General features: G+C 35.8%; 3 protein-coding genes across 4 annotated transcripts; 1 reads left to right on the top strand and 2 right to left on the bottom strand.

The window, feature by feature from the left end:
• The first annotated feature begins 2,125 nt into the window (after positions 1 to 2,125).
• On the top strand, positions 2,126 to 5,281 carry LOC149510673 (DNA N(6)-methyladenine demethylase ALKBH1C-like). 2 transcript variants are annotated; one of them, XM_089757106.1, is made up of 4 exons: positions 2,126 to 2,508; positions 2,927 to 3,586; positions 4,109 to 4,453; positions 4,820 to 5,281. In XM_089757106.1, exons 1-4 carry the CDS (start codon positions 2,374 to 2,376, stop codon positions 5,093 to 5,095), a joined length of 1,416 nt encoding a protein of 471 aa, XP_089613232.1. In that variant the 5' UTR covers positions 2,126 to 2,373; the 3' UTR covers positions 5,096 to 5,281. The 2 variants fall into 2 exon arrangements, with proteins under 2 accessions (XP_089613232.1, XP_089613233.1); XM_089757107.1 differs by having other exon boundaries at positions 2,151 to 2,497.
• Positions 5,282 to 6,306: 1,025 nt separating this feature from the next.
• Positions 6,307 to 9,453, bottom strand: LOC111280925 (protein CORTICAL MICROTUBULE DISORDERING 1-like). Its single transcript, XM_022868469.2, has 5 exons — positions 8,711 to 9,453; positions 7,877 to 8,588; positions 7,518 to 7,736; positions 7,249 to 7,340; positions 6,307 to 7,125 (listed from the first exon to the last, which is right to left on the bottom strand). Exons 2-5 carry the CDS (start codon positions 8,513 to 8,515, stop codon positions 6,513 to 6,515), a joined length of 1,563 nt encoding a protein of 520 aa, XP_022724204.1. The 5' UTR covers positions 8,516 to 8,588; positions 8,711 to 9,453; the 3' UTR covers positions 6,307 to 6,512.
• A 446-nt stretch (positions 9,454 to 9,899) lies between these two features.
• LOC111281069 (ABC transporter B family member 19-like) lies at positions 9,900 to 17,306 on the bottom strand. The gene is made up of 9 exons (XM_089757470.1): positions 14,907 to 17,306; positions 14,668 to 14,722; positions 14,408 to 14,583; positions 14,084 to 14,248; positions 13,692 to 13,987; positions 13,159 to 13,475; positions 12,824 to 13,047; positions 10,758 to 12,683; positions 9,900 to 10,427 (listed from the first exon to the last, which is right to left on the bottom strand). Exons 1-9 carry the CDS (start codon positions 16,266 to 16,268, stop codon positions 10,080 to 10,082), a joined length of 4,869 nt encoding a protein of 1,622 aa, XP_089613596.1. The 5' UTR covers positions 16,269 to 17,306; the 3' UTR covers positions 9,900 to 10,079.
• Positions 17,307 to 17,986: the final 680 nt, after the last annotated feature.

The raw sequence follows: 17,986 nt of genomic DNA, 5'->3' as shown, positions 1-17,986 counted from the left end.
GATAATTAAAATTAATAAAAAAAAAATAAAATGAATTCTAATAACTATTATTTAAACAAAAAATTAAAAAAAAAAAATGATTCATTATAATAATTTGTTTCAATTATAATATTTCATTGTTTATGATTTTATAATGTATTTCTAAATCATAATATGTTTATTATCTTATCTAACTTCACAATTATTATTATATTAGTAATTTTTAATCAAGTAAAATAAAAAAATATTTTACAAACATGCATTAATGGATTTGTTGGTCATTATCAAAATTTCAGCACATTATCACTTTGACATCTTATAAACTTAAAAAATATGTCTATTCATATTCAATTATTCATCAAGATCAAATTATCAAAAAATTATAAAAATTTTTTATATTGAAAGAGACACATGAAATTTATTTGAAAAAAAAAAAAGATAACTTTGAAAATATTATAAAAAGATTACGATGTAGTTAGGTTTTTTTTACTAGACTTTTGGCATTAATAAAAAATTAGATATAATAATCCTTTTACAAAAATAAAATTTTTTTAGCTTTCTTTTCCTCAACTTTTCTCTTAAATTGGAGTATTAAAAAAATAAAAGACTATAAGAAAAACTAAAAGTTATTGAGTTTTCATCTCTTTACTTTCCTTTAAATTAAAAATTTATCCAAACAATTTTTTTTTTTAATTTTTCTTTCCTTTCATTCAATTCCCCTCGATCCAAACATCCTGTAAATTAAGAGAAGAATGTCTATTTTATGTTGATCATTTACCTTATCGAAATCCTCCTCGTTTTATGATAATACACATGCCCTTTTATTAGTGAAATTTTGTGATCTAAATCGATCTAAGTTGAGACCCATATTAAGAATGCATATTTAAATTTGTTTTTCTTTTTAAATCATTTTTAAAATCATTTAAATAAAAACTGAAAATATTTTTTACTAATATTATGAGAAAAAAAGTCTACGCTCGTGGAATAAACAATGAATAAAGTTATCGAATGATTAAAGCAATTTGTATATTATTTCACACATTTGGAAGGCTTAGGCATTAAGTTTCTTTAGTTCAAGCTTTTTTGCAAAGGAAAAATTGCATCACGTTTTTCAAGACAAAGTTTGTTTGATGATATTCATCAAATTTTTTTTTTATTTTAAACAATTTTAATCAAAATGTTTATCAACAAATTTACTTAATATTTTCCATTCATTAATCAAATTTTATTACTTTTATTTCTTAATTTCTATTCTATAAGGTAAGTACTCAATTTTCACGAGTTTAATTTTGTCATTACTTTCTAATATAGTTTTAATTAAGCACAAATAATAAAAAAAATTCATAAATTTTATTATTTTATTTAGATAAATTTTTATTAGATTCAAATAAATATTTAAATTTTTATTATATTCAAATAAATTTTTAACGTAAATTTTTCGTAAAATAAAGATTTATTTAGATATAAATAAAAAATAAGAATTATTTAATTACAATAAAAATAAAATGATTGGTTTTATAAAAAATGAATAATTCAAAGGTTTTATTTAATATTTTAGCTTTTTAATTACCATTAACAAATATGATTTTTTTTTTTTGTTGAACAAGAAGGATGCTTAAGTTTTATTTTATATATTCTTTTTTTAAATCAATCTAAGTAAATTTATCTATATTGAGCTTAATAAATTAACAAAAAATTACTTTTTTATATTTTTTCAATATTCAAAATTGAGACAATCAAAAATAATTCACTATGAATTTTAACAAAGAAAATTATCAAATATATTAATAATAAAATTTTTAAACTCTACAAATGAAATTAAAAAAATAATGCATGCTTTTTAAAATATAATTAAAAAATAAAAAATTAATTTTTTAATATCGTTCGTAAAATTAAAAAATAAATATTAATAAAATATCAAATATTAATACAATTTATTAATCTTAGACATATACATGGATATTCTAATGAATGTAATAAAAATTAATGAAAAAAAAATAATGGAAGTCTAACCCAATTTTCACTTAGCAAAAGGTAATTTATAATTTATTGTATGCACCAATGAAAAATAATAATTTATTGTAAACTAAAAAAATTTCAACTAAAAATTTATTTATTTTTAAAAAATTAGACATCCAAATAAAAACTTAATATTTGTTAGAAAATGAAATTTCTTGAACTAAAAGGTCAGAAACCCAAAATTCTTTTCTTGTTAAATCCTCTTTAATTTCCTTTTCAGATTTCTCGCCCTTTTTAAGATTCCTCTGCACCTGATTGTCTTCATCACTTTAATAATAAAAAAATTAAAAATAAGAAGCTAGTCGCAAAAATTCTACTCAATAAATTTTCCGCCAGTATCCTTACATTTTCTCTCCATTTGATCCACCGGAAAACATGAATCGGGGCCGCGGTCGAACTACTCCTGGTTATTCTGGTCGCGGTGGCCGATCTTCGCGTCGTGGAGGTTATTCTGGTCGCGGTGGCCGATCTTCGCGTCGCGGAGGTTATTCTGATCAAGGTCGCAGCCCTGTAATTTTCTTCCCTGACTCTACTAGTTACTCATTTTTGCGTTTCTTTTTTGTTACTTTTTTCAAAAAAAATTACGTGTAGGGTTTAGCTCTTGGTAAAAATTGAAGGGCTTCGGTGGCTAAATTTGGAGAATTTTTATATACCCATATTCAATTAATTTATGCAATTACAATTAATTATCACTTTTTCTTTTTTTTTTAATTTTTTTTTAAAGTTAGATTTATCTTGCATGTTTATCATTATCGTAGACAGTCAGGTTGAAATCCTTTGTGTTAGCAACGAAATCCTGAGTTTTGATTTTTATGGACGGTCCAAATTTCTTGCCATATTTTTCTGGTGCTAATGTTTGGATATGAGGTTATAGTTGATGAAAAAGTTTTTCTTTTTTTAAAATGCATTTTTATTTTACCATCTTCAGGTTGGGTATTCTGTTGAAGGTTCTTGTTTCAGTCAGGATGATGGATTATCCCAAAGCCGAGGGAGACATTTGCATAGCATGTCTCCGGCCAGTGGGTCAAGGTATTCTAAGCATGACAATGCCCCCGGTTATGTATATAGGCTGAAAACGTCTTTGCCTGATAGTGAAGGACTTAAAGGGCAAAATGATACTCCTGAAGCCGGGGACACTTCATGTGCAGACCTTAACAGTGATTTTCCCTCATTGTCTTGTCACTTGGGTTCTAGGGGCTTAAACCCTGGTGCAGGAATAACACAGGTTGAACCTTCCCCAGCTGAGGAGACAGAGAGTTGTGCATCTCTATTGCATCATGATCTCTCCCACAAGGTGAACATCTCCTGTCCGCTAGACAAGTCTGAGCAATCTGAACCATCCCAAGAAAGGAGTCCCCAAAATAGTGCAGGTATTGATGATTTGAGTCAGGCCGAGTGCCATGCAGTGATTGAGCCTTTTGACATCTGCTTGACCAAAATCGGAACTCCTGTCATGCTAAAACCATCTTTGCTTGTAAAGAATAGAGAAAAGCGGGATGAAATTAAAAGATCTATGGAAGGCCAAAAACGAAATGTATTGAGATCTGGGATGGTGCTTCTAAAGAAATATCTGTCTTTAAGTGATCAGGTGAGGCTTGCTAATTACTGTTTGTCAATTTTCTAGCTATGTTTGCTTTTAAAGAATTCTCATAATAATTGCTAGATGTCCATTTCACTCATGAACAACTTGTGTTTCCCTCTTGTTGATATATGTATAAAAACCGTTTCCAGTATTTTACTTTAGTTTGTCTCTGAGCTATGGTTGGTTTTAATTTAACCATGGTGGAACAGGCAGCAATCAGTCTACAGCTGAAGTTCTACTTCTTTTTTATATCGAAAATTTTTCTAAAGCATGCAGTTTCTACTACTAAATTTGGGTTGCAGGCAGAGTGTTTCCTAGCCTGTTGTCCATTGGATTAAGTCATCTTTTGACTTGTGATGAAACTTTGAGGATGCAATGGCCCCACATCCAGTGGTTTTGGGTGTATCAACCATGCTTTTGATGTTTTTTTATATGATTAAAAATGAATCCTTACCATGTTACAAAAGGTTAATTGCATCTGGGACAATGCCTACTGTTAATTTACTTGGCATCTTCATATGTTTCTAGGTCAAAATTGTAAAAGCTTGCAGAGAGCTTGGTTTGGCTTCTGGAGGTTTCTATGAACCGGGTTACCGTGATGGAGCAAAATTGCATTTGAAAATGATGTGCCTTGGTAAAAATTGGGATCCAGAGACAGGTAATTATGGAGATCTTCGATCGATTGACAATGCTGTACCCCCAGTTATTCCTCACGAATTCTATCAGTTGGTTGAAAAGGCAATAAAAGATTCACATTCCCTCATACAACAAAAGGCTAGAACAAGCCACGTAGAAGACATTCTCCCATGGATGTCTCCAAATATCTGTATTGTGAATTTCTACTCAGCAAGTGGTCGGCTGGGTCTACACCAGGTCCAAACTTTAACCTTTTTTTTCATCCTTGCACTACAAATGACATCATAGAAAGTCCTTGTCTTAGCAAATCTTGCCTTTATGTTGCTGCAACAATTAATTCTCATACATTTTTTTTTCACAAACCAGTATCCAACGCCTTCGGTTTTGATTGAGTCATAATGAGTTTTCTTCTGTTTTACGGAACATTGTTCTGCATTTTATCATGCTGAATACAAATTTGATGATCAAAGAAAGGATATCTGACTCATTATTTTGCATGATTTTATGGTGTACATCTTTATTTTTATGATTTTTTTTTTATTTTACCCCTATTTGGCTATTTCCTATCCATATCATCGAAAACTTGGATTGTTCTGTTTGCAGGATCGGAATGAAAGTCCAGAAAGTCTACGTAAAGGATCACCTGTGGTATCCTTTTCCATTGGAGATTCAGCAGAATTTTTATACGGTGACCAAAGGGATGTGGAGAACGCAGAAAAGGTTGAACTTGAATCTGGGGATGTCCTGATATTTGGTGGGACGTCTAGACACATCTTTCATGGCGTGACTGCTATTAAGCAAAACACTGCACCAACTAGTCTCTTGGAAGAAACAAATCTCCGTCCAGGGCGTCTAAATCTGACTTTTAGAGAGTATTAAAATCCTGTATAGACAGTTGAGCTCTAATTAGTAATTCTAGATATGGCTTTTTCCCCCCTGCTTTTATTGTGAAGGCAATAAAAACTGTCTTGCACACAGTATTATTACATGGTCTTGTAAGATAATGGGCTTCTTTTAATCTAAAGAAAAGATTAAGATGAAAAATACCAGATATTTCTGGGAAAATTGTATTTCTTACCTCGTACTGTTGAATTTGACAGTCGTACGAGTTAAAAGCCCAATTCCATGTTCTTCTTGATTGTTGGCTCTAGAAGTTGAGATCTTGATATCCGAATCATATGTGGTGGGTGGTCTGCCATAATCTGGGATATGGTAACGTAGACCCCATTTGTGCCTAAACGCAATGGGTTGCTTCTGGCTTCTGCGCTGATCCTACGTTTTGGCAGCCAAACTTCAACAGTCACATAACCAAGGCTTGTTAACTAAGCAAACCCACAAGACCAACCAGTCGGCTGCCACCAACAATCTGTTGTTTGCTCCCTTGTCGGGTCTTCGCCAGCTTATCACGCTTGATGGCTATTGTCCTACATTTAACCGCACTTCAACCCTTATAAAATCCCTTGTAATTACTCCCATTCTCATTGCCTATCAATGCCCAATGTTTCTTTAAAGTCCATACATCATGCTTAATTTCTATGGTCGACTGAGCCTTCTTTTCAGTTGTCACTAGGCTTATTATTATTATATGTTTTTTTGGGGCCAAAATCTTTTCTGGTTCTATAAGATTTAAGTGGATAGATGTTTTATCAGTTTCTTTCTATCAGAAATTTGGTAACCAGAAATGCGATATTAGAGAGGGTAAACCATGCTGGAGAAGCAGGGCAAATGCTAAAGCTATCAGACAAGAATCTGTGAAATTTTGCATGTGCCCTGGCTCTCGAGCTTGGACACTCTCCCTTCCTAAACACAAGGCTGCAAACATCTAGCAGGTTCTTGAGGCTTTATTACATTCTGATATCGTTAGAGCAAGTAGAATCTCATATACTTCTCATGTTCCAGGTTCTTCGCCTTCTTTTCTCTCCCTTTCTCGCTCAATGATAAACATCAAGCATTGAGCAGTTCCTTCGGCGCAAAGGTGATTCTCTCAGTTCTTCCTCTTGAAACACGAAATTTAAAATTTTAATTATACATTTGTTGCAGGCTTAAATGTTAAAAATGAATAATGTGGATTGAAGTGAACTTTCAATGAATTTATTGTAATACACAAAGGACTTGTATTCATAAGTTTGCTGACAGTACAACCACAACATAAATATGGTTGGCCAAACTGTCTATACTTCTGTTTGGCTCATGTCTTCCAGAAAATCAGTATCACCTTAGATACATATAAGTTCTTACAAACATTAGGTGACCAAAAACGTTGTGAAATCATGCTTTCATGCTGAATCAACTGTGGTCAAGGCCGATGCTCTAGAGCTGAGGCTGCTGAGTCCAAATGGCTAAGCAAACAAGCATAAACCTTTTGTTTCAACCGTTCAACAGTTTCCATCAATCCATTATCATCTAAGCTCAAATTGTTTCTTATTTTATCAAGCCACTCATTTGCATATTTTAGTTGTGACAATGTGACAGCAATATGGTTGTCCTGCTCCATCACTCGCCCTGTGGCGCTTTTTCCTTTCTTCTCCTGGGTACCGATCCGAAATCCAACATCCAATGCTACCTCTAAAAATTTCAAAAACCAAGTTCTTGTTTCATGCAGCAAAATTTCCCTCAGTTCTTTTATCTCTTTTGCACTATCTCCTTTGGTCCATTCTAGTTTTTCAGCTTCACTCAACTGTATCGAAGGTTTTGGAGACTTTAATGTACTTTTTCCATGGGTTAGACCTTTCCTTTTGTTAGACTTTTCTGTGTCTAGCACAGATGGATGAATAGACAACTGAATTGGCTTATCTTTTAAATGTGTCGTGACACTTGGTTGGTCAATTAGATGTTGGAGGGTGAAGAACTTGGTGAGAGAGAGGTGAGGGTTCTCAGGTGAGGCAGAGGAGCATAGATCAGAAAACATGCTGGAAGAAAATATGGAAGTTAGAAGAATCATTGTTACATATATAGCATTCAATTCATCATGTTTTTTTACTAATAGGAACCAATTGCTATGGAGAATTTTGGATTGAAAAAAATGTACCTACCTAAGACACTTTACAAGATTTGCAGCCATAGATGCCTCCTTCTGAGCATCTGCTGCAATCAAAGAAGCTAAATTTCTTCTTCTCAGCATTCCCTTGTAAATTTGATAATCAAAGATGAGAAACAAGAATTATGCTGTTATTGAATTTTTATTCAATATGCTTTGACTCCAAACTAATGGAAGAAATGGGCTAAATAAAATGCGATGTACAATCCAGATTGTTGAAAATGTATGAATTAAACATAAAAATCTTTCAGCATAGGTGTCTACCTTTCCCGGCTTCAAGAGACTGGCAGGCAGAGAGTTCCACGAACCTGTTTCAGTCAAACTATTCTTCTCTTTCTTGTCCATGTTTTTCTGTTTACTTGAAGAGCGTTTTACGGTTGTGCTCTTTGGAGGCACCATAGTTTCCTCGGTGTTAGATGCAACAACCTCTGGCTTTGATACTGATACTTCTGGCCTACGACGGGAAGGAGTTACCAGGCGTGCCTGTAATGCTAGTACTCATAATTTTCACTAGGTGATATACACATTGCTGTAATTTGTAAAGACATGAACCATGTATATGCATTTAATTTTTTTCATAAATTTATTATCACCTGAAAATGTATGTTAAACAAGAATATTACCTGACCTTTTGTCTCCTGTTGCTTGTTTTTTGCCTTTTTACCTGCTCCACCATTCTCATTCTCAGTGTTTTTCACACTACTATTCGAATCTGATCCACTTGCTTTAGGATTTGATGGCAAAATACCCTGCATATATCTTGATGCAACACCTGATTTTTCCTCTTTGATAACGATTTTCTGTCTCTGGCTCTCCTCTTTCACTTCCACAAGCTCCTTTGTTTTTGAACAATTATTCCCTTCATTATCAACCGCCACTGGACCCTCCGATGGCACCAACATCTGCATCAAATCCTTTGGATTGCCTATAAAAGGATTCCGTCCTGGAACTGGCCTGATCCCAACAAGAATTGGAACTGGGGTTCCAGCTTCCACTCTTTCAACATAGAAAAACTGACCAAGTTGCAATTTGTTATTCAAGATCAACTCGTTGTCCTCCTGTGACAGGGAAACATAAGTTGAATGCGAGGAGTCGGATACTTTGATGAAGAAACCTTGGTTAGGCCATAACTCTGATCCTGTTAAAGCAGGCACAATGCTGATTACTTGCAGGAGCACAGATCGATATTCCCCTCGAACTTTTACATTGGAATTCATACTCTGAAGAACCTTTAATAGCACCCCTGGTGTAAGTGATGCCATTCTTTTGCTTCTTTTCCAGTGTATGAATTCTCCAGCCTGGAATTTTCTAACTACTCCAACTTGGATATTTTCCCTGATTCAGCCATTAAACTCTAAAATTGTTAGGTAATAGAACTTTATGTTAATGCAAGTAATCAAGAACCTGAGAGGAGCTGAGGAACAGGTTGAAAAAAAAAAAAAAGAAAACTTCTTTACGTATGGCTACAGTTTCAGCAACCAAATGAGAGTTCAGGTCTTTTTTGGTGAAGTGGCCATTGTTGCAAACTCGCAAGAATCTCTATAGCTTTGCATGCCAGGCACGTAATCATCAACTTCTCTTGACTTCTATGTTTTCGTGTGAGAAATTTCAACTTTGGGGCCTTTTTTCTCTTTTGAATGTGGCACACAATGACTCAAATGCCCCATCGAAAATAGTTTCTTTTGAGCACTACCATTGTTATATCCAACGGGTACTTTGGTAAAGTTAGCATGGGTCTGTTCATGGTGGCATTTCCTTTTAGAAGCAGAAGGAATGGAGTTTTAAATGGAAGGTGAGGGTCTTCTAAACGTCCTCTTCTTCTTCATTTGCATGCCATAATTTTATTCTATTAATGGACCGAAACTTTTGTTGTGGAACTGTGGATAATAAAAATTAGGTGCGCTTTTAAGACTTTTTATCACTTGATTAAGGCCACCCATGCTTGAATGCTAAATTTCAAATCACTCAGCTTAATCATATAATCATCTTTTCTTTACATTATGTTAACATTTGTTGGCAAAGATTTTCCTTGAAAAACACTCCTTCAATTTCATCCCAAAAAATCTATAGATTATGATTGAAGAAAATGTATTAATTCATCCAAAGAAAAATGTAATGTATTTTGATTGCCTTCAAGAAGGCTCTTTTTTTCTCTAGTTGTAACTATGTGCCAATGTAAACGCTCAGCTGCTGCCTTTTGTTGTGATTATTTTTTTCATTTATCTTTTTTATGGTTGGATTGGTGGTTTTCTTGAGTTTGTAATTCTGGTTTTGTCATGAAATGAATAAAAAATTTGTTCATTTATCCCCATAAAACCAGATAGCTTAGTCTTTACACAAGTTCATGGGGATTAATTTCCTCTAACTTTAGATGTGTATATGTTAGGTAGGTGGAGTTTGGAGGGGACTATCTAACCAAATTTTAAATATAATCCATTTCATTATTATAACATTTGAACCATTAATGTCATTTTAGGTAATAAAAAGTGTATAAATGACACGTTTTTTCTTTTATGCATTTGCAATCCGCATACAAAATTATTAATTACTTGTAAATTAAGTTATTGAATACATTATAATCAAATCAATAATATGTAAGAACATAATTTTTCATGAATTTGTTAGATTCGACGAAAATAAATTTGATTGAACTGATTCAAGTAGAAAAATTTATTGGCTGAAGCCTAGAAAACCTTTACTACAAAAAATTCAGTAACGATTTTCCCTTTTAGAATCCAATTGTTGAGGTAAATAACAGAAACAGAAATGACCAACAGGCAAAAACTCTTAGATGGACTGTTATTGGGCTAAATCAAAAGTAGCATCTCAAGAAAAGGCATTGGCTTCTCTTTCAGCACGAACCAAGCTAGCATACACACCATCAAGATGGGAAGCCAAAAGAGTATCATGGCTACCATACTCCACAACCGCACCATCTTTCACGACAGCTATCATTTTGGCTTCCCTAATTGTAGAAAGCCTGTGGGCTACTATAATTGTGGTGGTCCGCTGGGAAACCCTCCTTAGTGCATCTTGGACATGTTTCTCTGATTCCAAGTCCAGTGCACTGCTTGCTTCATCTAGCAGCAGCACTCTTGATTTCTTCAGTATGGCCCTTGCTATTGCTATCCTTTGTTTTTGACCGCCTGATAGCTGGACCCCGCTCTCTCCAACCTATAGCGAGATAAATAAATTATTTGTTAGACAATTAAATATGGTGCAGTAAGCTATACATCTGTATAATATCTGAACTAAGGATTAGGCAATTCTAACATGTGTACAACCAAATTCTAACTTGTCTTCATTTTTAGTCTTAGACAAATTGAAGACCACAAATCTAGAGCTTAGTTTAGTTAGTTATAATCATCTTTAAAAGATGACATTCAGCAAATATGGAATTCAAATTCCAGTACCTAAACCCTTTCCCATATTCTCATGATACCACCTCCTTTTTATAAAAAATGAAGACACACTAATGATTAAGTTGGGCTAAATAGATCATACCTGAGTTTCATAGCCTCCAGGGAGACCACTTATGAACTTGTGAATGTAAGCTTCCTTTGCAGCCTCTTCAATCTCACCCCATGTGGCATTTGGGTTCCCAAATGCAATGTTTTCCCTTATACTTCCAGCAAACAGAGCAGGCTCTTGACCTACCAAGGCCATTTGTTTCCTTAACCATTTCAGATTGATCTCCCTCAACTCTATGCCTCCAATCATTACCTTCCCTTCTTTTGGATCATAAAATCTTTGTACCAACCATATCACAGTTGATTTCCCTGACCCACTTGCACCTACCACTGCTACCATGCTACCACCTTTGACCTTTAAACAAAAGTCCCTGAACACAATCACTTCAGGCCTAGATGGATAAGCAAATGTCACCATTTTCAATTCGATATCCAATGACTTGGAGTGTTCAATTTTTCTACCTTTCTCTTGAAAATTACCAATCAATGGCCTACGATTAATGATATCAAAAACAGCAGGAATTGCTTGGGCAGCCATGTTGGTATCAGGTGCAAGGCCAGCTAGTTGTCCAACTGAAAATGAGCTTAACACAAGAATGAGAAAGATTTTATATACATCACCAAAATCTGTCTTGCCTTGTTTTACAAGGTAGGCACCAAACCAAAGTGTCAAAGTATATGCACCATACATGGCACCTTGAGAAAGACCAAATGTCAGGCCAAGAAGTTGTGACTTTTTCACCGATTGTTTCCTAGGCTCCGATAAAGCTTTATCAAAGGATTTAACTATCTCTTCTTGAGCAGAAAATGTTGTCACTGTCCTTATATTTGAAACTGCACCAGAAGCGATGTTGCTAGCTTTGGCATAAGATTTGTTATCTAACTTTGGTCCAATATTTATAATCAAATTCAAGTAGCTTGCACCAAGAGTGAAAGGAGTAAGAGCAGCAGCCAAGAGGCTTAATCTCCATTCGAGGAAAAATGAGACGCCAAGGCCCACAGCGGCTGAACTCACACCCATCAACAAGACTGAGTACCGATCCCCAAGGACTGATCGAAAGCTGAGACAATCAACAGAGAGTCTTGAAACAAGGATTCCAGTGGAATTGTCCTCGAAATCAAACCAACCAGGTTCTTGTTTCAATATTGACCGAAATAAGAGGTCTCTTACCCTTACTGTGAGCTTCGTCCCAGCCCAACCACAGAAGCCTTGTTGTCCGGTCATAGAAATTATACAACCAAAGCCTAGGCCAACCAGAGCTAAGGAGAGTTTCCCAACTTCTCTCTTCATGGCTTTTGCGCTGTCATCAAAGTAAGCTTGAAGAGCTCTGCCTAAAAGCAAGGGGAATATGGAGAGAATAGCGCCTGCATGGATACCCAACAGGAAACCTAGCGAAAGCGTGAAGAGCTCTGGTCTTTGTAGAGTCCATACGTCTGAAATTGGAAAATTTCTAGGCTTTTGCCTTTGTTGTATTTCCTTCTCTACTTGGTTAACTTCTTGGATGGACTTTAAGTACTTTGACCTTGTTTCGTACGCATAAGGTGATCTTGATGCTTCATACGCTGAGTTCTCATATGTGGAAAACTCAATTCCCTTTTGAGTATTTGTCTCATTCAATGAAGGTTTTGAAACTGCTTCAGAAGCAAGCTTGACAAGCTTATAATAGGCCCCTTTTCTCTCCATTAGCTGATGATGGTTACCAGTCTCAACAACCGAGCCATGATCAAGAACAACAATAGTGTTAGCATTTCTTACCGTTGCTAACCTGTGAGCAATGACAATTGTTGTTCTGCCCTTAGAAATCTTGTCAATGGCTTGTTGGACAACTGCCTCTGATTCAGAATCCAGGGCACTAGTAGGCTCATCTAAGAGAAGGATTCTAGGATCTTTAATCAAGGCACGAGCTAGAGAAATTCGCTGCTTTTGCCCACCTGATAACTGAGTTCCCTTAGCTCCAACCTACAATCCAGTTTCCAAGGCCAGAACTCAGAACATAACTTGAGTGAGAAACATGTTAATAATTATTCATTTATATATCCGTGTTGAGTGGTGCATAAAGAATTTCCTTAATATGGATGTCCAATGTTTTGGTTGTTGACCTGAGTATCATATCCTAGTGGAAGGTCATAGATGAAGCTATGGGCATTAGCAGCGACACAAGCTGCAACAGCTTCTTTCTGGGTGGCATTTTCCTTGCCCATCATGACGTTTTCCAATATGGTGGTGGCAAAGAGAACTGGCTCTTGCCCAACCATACCAATCTGCCTTCTTAGCCACTTCACTTGCAGTGTCCTTAAGTCATGGCCATCCAAGGTGATGGTTCCTACCGGTTAAAAGACCCAGCCAGATTAGAAACTAAATACACAATGCTTTTACCAAGAACTCATTGTTAAGCTCAATTAAACTATTAGAATGAGATAATTAATGAGCTCACCCTTGTCAGGATCATAGAACCTCTCAATGAGGGCGAAGATGGTGGACTTGCCACCTCCACTGGCCCCAACCAATGCAAGAGTCTTTGCTGATGGAATAACTAAATTGAGAGAACTGAGAATTGTAGTGTCGGGACGAGATGGATAAGCAAAAGTGACACCCTTAAACTCTACCTTTCCTGTAACACGGGATAATGTCCTACCCTCAGGGTTATAGGGGTCTATCTCCGCAACCCTGTCTATAATAGCAAATACACGACCTGCTGCTACAGTGCCTTGGGCAAATTGAGCAAAATACGTGAGTGATAACGCCAAGCCCCTGAAAAAAGATCAGGACAACCTTTTGTTACTTCATTTATTTGGAGAGAATGAAATATTCAAAGGGAAACATATTGGAATCAGAATACAAGCAAATTTTCATCTTAATTGTTCAATTTGTTTCAAGTATGTATATGGAGTTTTTTTTTTTTTTTTAACACAATATGCACTAGCTGTTGCAGGTGTAATTGTGCTCGATGGAGAGAGAGGACGATACCTTCCCCCCACATTGACACCAAAGAAGCAGGCAATTGCTGCGCCGCCAGAAATCTCTTTTCTAGCAACCAAGATTGAACCATACCAAAAAGCTAATGCCAATGTTGAATATGTGACCAAATAAATAACCCCCATTCCCGCACCCTTAGCAAAGCCAATCTTTGCACCAAGAGGCACTGAGTTTGCCAATAATTCAGCATATCTTGCAGCCAAATTGTCCTCAGCAACAAAAGAAAATACTGTTCTAATTGAACTTATTGCTTGCTCTGCAATGGTACCAGCTCTGCTGTAAGAAACCTGCAGTCCAAAAATATGAACACTTTAAATGTTCATAAAAACAATGACAAAGAAGCTGACACAGAAAACATTTCCAGTGACTGTGATATTTCTTACCTCTTCCATTGCCGTGAGACCACCATAAACAGCTTTATAAGCAATACCGCAGAACATCATTAGTGGGGTAACTGCAAAAACTACCAGTGACACTTTCCATGACTGCGAAAACCCAACTGCATAGCCGCATATGAAGGTGAATACATGGTGAACGAAATGTGCCATCTGCAAATTACAATTCAAGTATTGAACACATCATCAGTTCTAGTTTCCATTGTAAGACAAAGTCGAATTTTCTGGGTCTACAGACAAATGAAACACCCTCTGGAAAAGAAATAGATAGAGTCCTAAGCAATTGAGATGCAAATTAAATCAAGGGCTAACCTTCTCTCCCATAACTTCCTGGATATGAGCAACATCACTTGAAATACCATGCATAATGTCACCGGTACTTACTTCTGTGTCAAAAAAGCTGATGTCCTGTCTCAAAATTGCTCTCAAGTACTTTGTTCTAATTCGTTGAGCTGACCGTTCCCCAACTAGCCTCCAGCAGGTAATTTCTGCCATTTGTTGATGAAAAATCATTCTAATACTTATGAAGATACAAAGAAGAGAGAAGTTCTGCCTGTTTATGTTGTCATTACCTAAGTATGATCCAACCGCCACTATTAAAGCCAAGCCAGACATAAGTATACATATCTGAAGATATATAGCAGGAGGAAAAGAAAAACATAAGAGTTTATATATTAACTATATCTTCGATTGATAGCAACAAACAAGAATGTTCAATTTCTAACGATTGTTGATCATTAATACTATTTGGAAAAATTGAACGAGAAAAGCTGTGTATTAATAACGTAAGAATTCTTGTTTCAATTCTTACCTTGTCTACATCCTTCATCATCCGGGTTTTGTCACTTTTCAATGATTCTCTAGCAATCTTATTGACAAACTTACCAAAAAGGTAAGAATACCAAGGAAGTGAACCCCCATTTATCAGGGCTCCTAAACAACCCAAAATCACGAGTACCACATCCCATTTTGTTGAATACTTGAACAAACTGAACAAACCAACCGGCCTTGGTGGCTCTCCACCCTCTTCCTCTTCATTATCATCTTCATTGAAATCTGGTGCCAGAACAAAGTCATCATAAAGGTGATCACCACCGAATTGATGGCTTGCCGATTGCCAAGTGTCACGATCATGATGCCCTTGATGCAACTTATGGTCAAGACCTTCCAACTTGTGTCTCATTTGAAGATGCTCACCCAGGTCACTATGAACACTATGATGTGATAATCCATGACCATGCCCTTCATTATCATGCCCACCAAGATCATCATACCGATGATCACCACCAAAATGATGACTAGTTGATTGCCAAGCACCATGACCGTCAAGCTTATGCAGTATTACTGAATCAAGATCACTGTCCACATTGTGCCTAGTGTAATGACTCCTACCATGCTCATGGCTACTCTGATGTGATAGTCCACGACCATGATGATGTCCTCCAAGCTTAACGTCCTGATCAGCATCCATATAAGCCTGTGAAACTGAAAACCGACTCGCACCGGCGCCTGTATGAAGGTTAGGATCAGTCCCTAATAGGCGTATTTGTCTCTCAACATCTTCTGGAGTGTCATAATCTATAGTGCTAAGCTCATCATGTTCAGCCAACGGACTAGCACCATTTCTACTTCTCCCTTCTCTAATAGTAGCCAGCCTTGAAATCTCGTTATGAGACTTAATAAGATCTCCCAGATGGTGATGTGATGAACTGTCATTATCTCTAGCAATATAGCTTTGAAGCTCAAGCCTTCCTGAAGGCACAGCTCCATAACGTGAAAGCTCATAGAACGGATTTGCAAAGCTTCTAAACCTTCCGGAGGTGTGAGAAAGATAATATTCACTAGCGGAGCGTCGACGAAATACCCTCCTGTTTAATGATGAGGTGCTGGATGCCGCCCAAGGACTAAGGGTGGCACCCAAATTGCGGCTGTCATGCCAACCAGAAGGCTCAAACTGCCATGAAACTTCACTTTGCCATGACATGTCATCGTCCATGGCAAAAGGCGTGGCAGGAGTGCGCTGATGGAGCCTCCTTGGAGTGGGGCGGGACACTCGGGCAGAGTGGAGTGGCGTGGAAGAACTTGAGGCATAGGGTGAAGCCAGCGTGTTATGGCGTTGGTGGTGGTAGTTTAGGGAAGAGGAGTAGTCGATTTCAAAGGAGGAATCAGCCATGGAAGAGATTGAAGATAGGGGTCAGATGGAATATTGGAAAATGTGAAATTAAAGTGTTAAGAAAAGGTGATGAAACATGAAAGAAGAACGAGGGATATAATACTACGGACAAACATGAAACGAAACAAGATTCTACTTTTGGAGGAGCAATGGTGTGTCCTAGGAGTCAACGAGCTTTGCTTATTCCGCTTGTCTTCTATCATCATCAAGTATTTGCTCTCCTTACAAACATATAGCTTACTTAAGATCAGGCAGAAAGACAAAAATTGCGGGCGACCCAGACTGATTAAGTTTCAAGGGTCATACAACAATGGATTCTCATATGATAGTGGCTTCTGATTTACCCCTGCCAGGCCAGGCCAGGCCGGCATGCTATACAAATTAAGGTCGTATTTATTTTTAAAAAATGAAAGGTTATGGTTTTTGGTTTTGTCAATCCTGCTTGAAACTTTGACATGGAAGGGTGCCATCTCAATTCCTACTCAAAATTAATCATTACCCTCAACACAAATCTGTCTTTTAAGTATTTTGAGGACATTTTTCGTGTCAGAAATCCTTTTCCGGACAAAGACTTTAGTGGGAGTTTGACTTTTTTCTTGTAGTTGTGGGGATACAGTCACAAGGCTTACATAATGAACAGGTCCCTATCTATCTGATACAATGTCCTATCTAATGAAATCAATGCTAAACAAGGAGGCTTCTCCATTTGTCTGAAGTTCATCAAATACAATAAACAACAATTGTTTTGTTGAGCAGACTAACGTCAATTTGGATTTTTTTTTATTTTAACAAATTTCCACCTGGATACAAGAAGGTTCATGCAAAACATCCTTTCTCTCTCTCTCTCTCTCTCTCTCTCTCTCTAAGACTTGATTAATTATATCAAATTGTAAAAAATCTTTACCTTTCTGGTTGGCTCGACATATTTGATTCTATCCCGCTGTCCTACCTGATGTATGGTTACAAAATGGAGCAAAACCATGATACTGCGAGGAGTGAGGACGACAAAAGGAGGATACAAGATCTCAGTAAAGCAGTTACAAGAGCGATGATTACGATGAGAACTGACTAGGAACTAGGAAGAATATGGAACCTGTTATACAGGTTCTTTTCCACTGACTAAAGTTTCTACTAGTCCCAAAAACAGAGATAATAAAGGTTCTACTAGTCCGAGAATATGGAAAGATGTTATTTGCATCCAAAAAAAAACTCTCGATACACAGCAAAAACTTAATTAATAAGAAGATTATTTAAATATTTATTAATTAATTATCTTTTTAATTTTTACATCAATTCTCATTAAATTAATAAAAATGAATTTTCGAAAACTTTTTTAATATACCAAAAATTCATTTTTAAAAACTTCTTAATTATATCAAAATTTATTTTTAAAAAATATTATAATTATTTAAAAATGTATTTTCAAAAAACATTTAATTATTCAAAAATATATTTTTAAAAATAATTTTTTACTTCAATTTTTTTGTTATGATCTCTTGATTAATGTCTATCACGAAAATATCGAATGTTTCTTGCTGCAATATCCAAACAGATATGGAATAATTTTTTCGACATAAGATGTTTAAATCCAATAATAAAATCCTTTAATTTTTTGGTTAGATATTGTCCAATTAATAACGTTTGAAATATTTATCAATTTTAACAAATATTTATTTGAAAAGAATCGCTAATTGTAAAGAGCACTTGTGCAAGTGGGT

Source organism: Durio zibethinus, chromosome 28 (genome assembly GCF_047325235.1).
Source record: "Durio zibethinus cultivar Kanyao isolate XHJ-2024 chromosome 28, ASM4732523v1, whole genome shotgun sequence".
NCBI lineage: Eukaryota > Viridiplantae > Streptophyta > Magnoliopsida > Malvales > Malvaceae > Durio > Durio zibethinus.
This window is presented reverse-complemented; position numbering and strand designations above follow the sequence as displayed.